Source organism: Falco cherrug, chromosome 2, assembly GCF_023634085.1.
Source record: "Falco cherrug isolate bFalChe1 chromosome 2, bFalChe1.pri, whole genome shotgun sequence".
NCBI lineage: Eukaryota > Metazoa > Chordata > Aves > Falconiformes > Falconidae > Falco > Falco cherrug.
This window is the reverse complement of record NC_073698.1, coordinates 73,092,879-73,098,878: the sequence shown is the minus strand read 5'-3', so window position 1 is coordinate 73,098,878 and position 6,000 is coordinate 73,092,879. Positions and strand designations below refer to the sequence as shown.

Below are 6,000 nucleotides of genomic sequence, written 5' to 3'. Positions count from 1 at the left end.
AGGCAGGAAAACTAATGGGCAAATACTCGGGGCTGCTTCTCCTTACACAAGGTAGTCACGCAAACTTATCCAAACTATCTGCAGAGGGCCTAACCTGAGGAACAGAAATAGGCATGCACATCTGCTGTCTTCAAACAGCTTATCCAACTGCCGTGTAACATTTTGTTTCAGAAGGCTGTGCTTGCAGCCACTTCCATCCACTTCTGCCACATCCCTCCGGAAGAGTCCAGTGGTTGCTAGATGCACCAGCTGGGTTAGGAGTGGAGCCCAGGAGCAGTTATCCCAGGATGGTCTCTGCAGGAGGGGTATGTTGCAGAATTGCACCCCAGGAGGGGCAAAAGCCTGTTCAGCTGTGAAGCTGGCAGAAAGGAAGATTCAGAAGCAGCAGCAGCAGGGCATCTCTCATGAAACCAGAAGTCCATGAGTCTTCATTTCTTCCTAAAGCGGCTGCATTGAGGCACTCTATTGTTTTCCATCTCTGCCCTTCCCCAGTATTTTTCCCTTGCATGCCAAGCTTCCAGGTTGTGCAAGCAGCTTAATTTTGCTCATTAATTCACATCAAAAGCATATTTTCCTAATAGATGTGTCAATTCCCTGCAGTGCTAAACCTTCGCAAGTACTGGGATCATCAAAATTCACAACGATCAAAACGACTGGTTTCGCTGGATTATCTTTGCAGCTCACAGAGGCAGGCTTTGAACACTTGGTAACGCTCAGTCCCTCCCTGGTAGCAGGTACACACGGGGTGGCTGCAGTACAGCCTGTATGCCTCGGCCTAGTCACCCACGAGGTATCGCATCAAAACCAAGTGAATGTTTCAGGCTTCTATTTAATAGTTTAACAGTTGTAATTTCTCATTCTGTGGCTTGGGATTCACGGTGATGAGAAAATACTCTACAAATGGCACACACAAGTTACAGCTGAGAAACGTTTCTTTGGACAGGGACGTAAATGTGGAAATGATGGTCCTGGGAACCACCATGCAAGGCCCTACTAGTGCTTGTGAGAGCTTGGCCCAAGTTACCACCAACAAGTAACAACACGTACTTATTTTTAAAGGCTCTACAAACCAATAGCAGCTGTTTCCAAAATGGACATACCAATTTCCTCGGCCCTGTCTTTCCCATATCCCAGCCACCAGCAGACTGTACTTACAAAGGGAATAGGAGGCCACCAGTTAGAAAGTCACAGAAAGGAAGTCTGTTGCTGAAATCTGTTGCAAGAATGCCTTTAGGGAAAGAGAAATCCTGGTCCTGAAAAACAGCTGACAATCCAACACTTACTGCTTCTTCCTAATGCTGGTTTTCACTCTCTTCTGTATACACCTTATCTTTACAGCTTTTTTACTTCCTCCCCCCCCCCCCTCCAGTTTCCTTTTCAGCTGAGGGACTGGCTGCTCCATTTCACGCAGCCCACCTCCAGCTCCATTCCTGCCCTGCCGGGGCCAACTGCCTGTAAGCCAGGCTGCAAAGCACGTTAGCTGCTCAGCTCACACCTCACCCTGCCCACCGCAGGCAGGAGTATCACAGCTGCCTCCAACACACAGACTGCAAATCCCCCATCTCTCTTGAACGCTGCCAGCTACCCAAGCCGGTCGGAGCAGGAAGGATGCTATCAGATTGGTTGTGCAGCTACACCTGCTCCTTTCTTTTCATCTTCCTCCTCAAGTTTTGCCTTCTTCCCTGCTCTGGCAGAGGGAGCAGCTCCTCTCTGGCAGCAAGGTGTATCACAGCACCGGCCTGTGGGAGTCGGGGGAACTACAGCAAAAGGTCACGCAAAACCGACACCGAACATCCACCCCGGCACTTGCTTGCACCGATTTTGCACACACACGGCAATAGCTGGCTGTTAAGTATTTACTCGTGCGTGTGTGTGAGTGTACAAGAGGGACGAGACAGAAGGCCCGGCTACGGCTCCTCCTTTATAACTTAATTTGTCCAACCAGGGAAAAACAGTCATACTACGGCATAAGCGAATACATTAAAAAGTGAGGCCAGGGTAGCAAATGGTCTGTTGCATTTGCTCAGCCAGGCAGAAACAAAAGCCAAGCTTGGACTATTTGCTATACACAGCAAATTAGTGTTCAGCAACTGCTTTTTGGGAGGCTGAAGGGGAAAGGTTTTTCTTGATACTTAACTTGTTGAAGTATTGCCAACTCTGCAGAAATAATTTACTCCTGATGGACATAGTACTGCTGTTAGACTGATGAGTTTAACAGCCCACCAGACACAGAGGATAAAGCCCTGAATAAATCACAACAAATGAAAATTCTGTTAGCAGTTTCATAATTTAATGAAAAAGTACTTGTAAAAAGGGGACATCTGAAAAAGACCGAGTCCATCTTGGAAAATTGAATATATATATATATTTATATATATAAAACAAAATGCAAAAACACAAAAAAATTTGACAAATAAGGTTAAGAGGTAATACTTCAAACAGTTAGCCACCGAACACACAATAAAAACTAGCAAATGCACTTTGGGAACAATACTTGAGAACTACATAACCAAGGGCTCCTTCATATTATATATTAAAATCATGTAAAAATTAGCAAAACCATTGCCCAGACTGGAAACAACTGAATTTATAACCCCAGAAGAGCAGAAACACTGAGTTTTGCTGAAGCACCATTTTCCCTCCCTTCTGTCATACACTTCTGGCCACAAAATAATACGAACACTTTGCTGACCTCCCAGATAAGTGTTCCCAATACAAGCTTCATAAGATTTCATGACCAGTGAGAGAGGATTACTAATAAATATTGAAGGAGAACTAAGAGAATCAGAACTGGAATACAAATGAACAGACATTTGTTTACTTATTCTGAATGACCCATGGCTTAGAACACAAAGCATTTCCCGTTAAAATAAAATATGTGGAAACCTAAAATGCTACTGCATATTTACACCAGAAGAAATAATTTTGAAGATACAGCTCTAGAAAGATCAATTACACAAATATACATAAAATCAAGAAGTGAAAAAAAATATTAAAATTAAGATGCATGAAGCAAACAGAGCAGAATTGCCAAGTATACTTTTTTTTTTATTATTATTTTTTCACTACTGAAAAGTCCTCCAGACCCTGCTGACCTGCTAGTCCTGTTGCAACTAGGAAGATTTTGAAGTTTAAAACAAATCTGAAAATGTCATTGCCATTTCCCAAGCTAAAAGCAATAAATTAAAGGTTATGAAGAAACAGGTGATTGTTTGGATTCTGCATAGTCATCTTCACGCTGGGTGGGGAACACTACATAGAAACGACATGTCGTATGACATGCCCTATACAACCTACAGCCCATTTCAGCCAGTGACGTGGGGACAGAGGATGTTGCGTATTTACGAAATGTACAGCATTTCAGAGAAAAACAGTGCAGTTATTTTGCTGATCAACAGAAAACCACCTGGAAAACAAGAACTTTGTTTGCATTCAAACAAAAATCCTGTCATTGAAACAAACCGACAAGGATTCCCTTTCCTTTTTGCTTCTTCAGTACTGGCTGAAATGTAATCACTACTTAACAACTGCTAATTTTAAAGGACATACAAAAAAGTGTTAGTTTGGGAAACAGCAACTGATCCAGAGGTTGACAAGCAGCTTAATAAAATAATAGACTTTCAGCAATTAAAAAAAACCAAACAAAACATACTCCAAATGATGACCAGCTAAAATTTTACAGACCTAGATGCCAGAAGTAAGGGTCCTACACCTGTATTCAGGCAACTAGGGTTGAAAATTTGTGCCTGCATAAAAAGTTCAGACAAAATTATTTCTAATTCAGCTTATTTTAAAAATACCAGGTACAAACACCTCTGGACATGATATCTCAGTTTCAAGAGGAACCTGGCATCACCGGTGATTGCCTAAATGTAAGTGTCAAATAGCATTTTTCTTTGAAGTAGTACATCTACTTTTGTAAACACTATCCACAAAATTAGCCATCTGTACTTGTTAGCTGGGTAAAATATTTACAAGTGCATCCCACAACAAGCAACTATGTACAGAGATTAAAAAAACTGAAGTACTAGAAGTTGTATATTTACAAAATAAGCAAATTATTGTGAAGAGAAACAACCTTCAGCACGAGCAGGGAACGGGGGGCACGTCTAGAGGTCAGCGAGTTTGGCAGCGCCAGTGATGCCTGCTTCCACCCTCCGCAAGGAGCCTGCAAACGCCACTGCAGTTCAAAGCCTCCTGTAGGAGAGGATCGTCACTTAGTAGTCACTTTGGGCCTGATCCAGCAGAACACACTGGCATGTGCCGGGAGATCTGAGCACAAATGTTCCCGGGGGAAACCAGCAGGACTTTTTACATGCTTAACTTCCTAACACATCTACGAGTGCGTTGCTGGATCAAAGCCATACGGCAGGTGCCCTAAGAATGCAGTTTCAGTGTCTCCGCTTGCAGTCTCTTGCAACGCCATAGAGCAATGCAAGAATTTCTTTAATACCTGTCCACCACCACAAGATTGACGTAACATGAACACATTGCCGCGCATGTAAGCTGGCAAGGGGGAAGCAGTTTCCTGAATTTATGCAAAGATTAACCGCTTCGTGCTCTCCCAGATGTTACCCTCTAATAAAACACATCAATTTACACATGACTTTGCAGTAACTGAGTTAACCTTGCGAAGACAGCAAGCCAATTCACAGTTGAACAAAACTACTCCGCTTTCTCTCCCCTCCCCCCATCCCCTACTGCAACTCTTCCTAACACAGGTCCTGGACTGTTTTTCTGGAACCTTTTGATGCTGAGCTTTGCACTGGTACACTGGAATACATAAAGGCTGAATTACCCCGTGGGGGCTTCTAATCACCTTTGTACCGAACTGTGAGAAATCATGTTCTTTTTGTTTCTATTGTGGCAATCTCTTCCAAAGTCCTTACTTGGGCTTTCTCTCTCTGAGCTACTGCGTCTTAACCTCACTTGCTCTTTGTTTTCATCGCTTTCTGCTTCAGAGTCACTCAGCTCTAAGTCAGGACAGTACCCATCGTTGTCCTGGTACGGAGCACCTTCAAGTGTCTGCTTGCTCCACAAGCGATCTTTTGTCGCAAGTCTTCTCGTTGGCTTTTCACAGCATCGGAGATCTTCCGTGGTCCTCACCAGACTGTTGGTAGCCTCTTTAAAGGACCGGCTAAAATGTTCTATGGTGGATTTTCTGAAACCGCTCTGGCTGGCCAAGTGAGCCGTGAGCACGGACTCTTGTTCGTAGGACGTCTGGCTGGAGCTGTCTCTCTGGCTCACATCTCCAGCCCTGCCCATGAGACCGTTGGATTTGGCCGCTAGCCTCGAGTTCTCCTGCTGCACCCGCCCATTCCCAATGGAAGACTGTCCATGCAAAGCAGCCTGGAGTGCTAAGGGCTTCCCGGATGGCTGGCCCCGGTGAAACTCCAGCATCTGTGTGGGGACAGAATCCTTCACCTCACTTCGAGGCTTGCCGATCCCTGCCAGCGACCCGTTACTTCTGCTATCATGCTGATACCTGGCGTAAGATTTTGCTTTAATTTCAAACGATTCCTTTGACATTGGCATGCTCCGTTTGCTGTAAACAGTGCTGTTGTTGTCAGGAGAAAGCGGTCTGTTTCCAGGCTTCAGTGAGTTATTTTTGCAATCTCCTAGTGCCGATTTGGGCATTTTTAACTTCAGGGTGATCCTGGGAGGTGGGTAGAACAGTGTGTTCTCTAGTGCACTTGTCAGGGTATGGCCTACAGGAGGAAGAGATGAGAGGGTAGGAGGAAAAAAAAAAGAAGCTTTTTTAAAAGAGGGTAATAGTTTTGTTATCTGTAACAAGTTTTATAGTCCATTAGAAGGTCATTCAACAGTAAGAAGCATTTACAAACAATTAGCATGAAATTATTTTAGGACATTAGAGAAGTTGGGATAATGAAAACTGTTCCAAATGATCCACCGTTTCAGAATTTAGGTAAGCATTTTAACATTTCCATTAAAAACAACAATGTGCCCTTTTTACAGGGCTTTAAGCCAGTGAATTGAACG

The 6,000-nt window shown here is 43.8% G+C and overlaps 1 protein-coding gene across 5 annotated transcripts in view; it reads right to left on the bottom strand.

The window, feature by feature from the left end:
* Nucleotides 1-2,268: 2,268 nt before the first annotated feature.
* The window catches only part of JADE3 (jade family PHD finger 3), a 68,536-nt gene continuing 64,804 nt past the window's right edge, over nt 2,269-6,000 (bottom strand). For all 5 annotated transcript variants that reach the window (XM_055701964.1, XM_055701966.1, XM_055701967.1 and 2 more), the window contains one exon: nt 2,269-5,708. In XM_055701964.1, the coding sequence (XP_055557939.1) occupies nt 4,816-5,708 (893 nt within the window). In that variant the 3' untranslated portion in view covers nt 2,269-4,815. The remainder of the gene's footprint in view (nt 5,709-6,000) is intronic.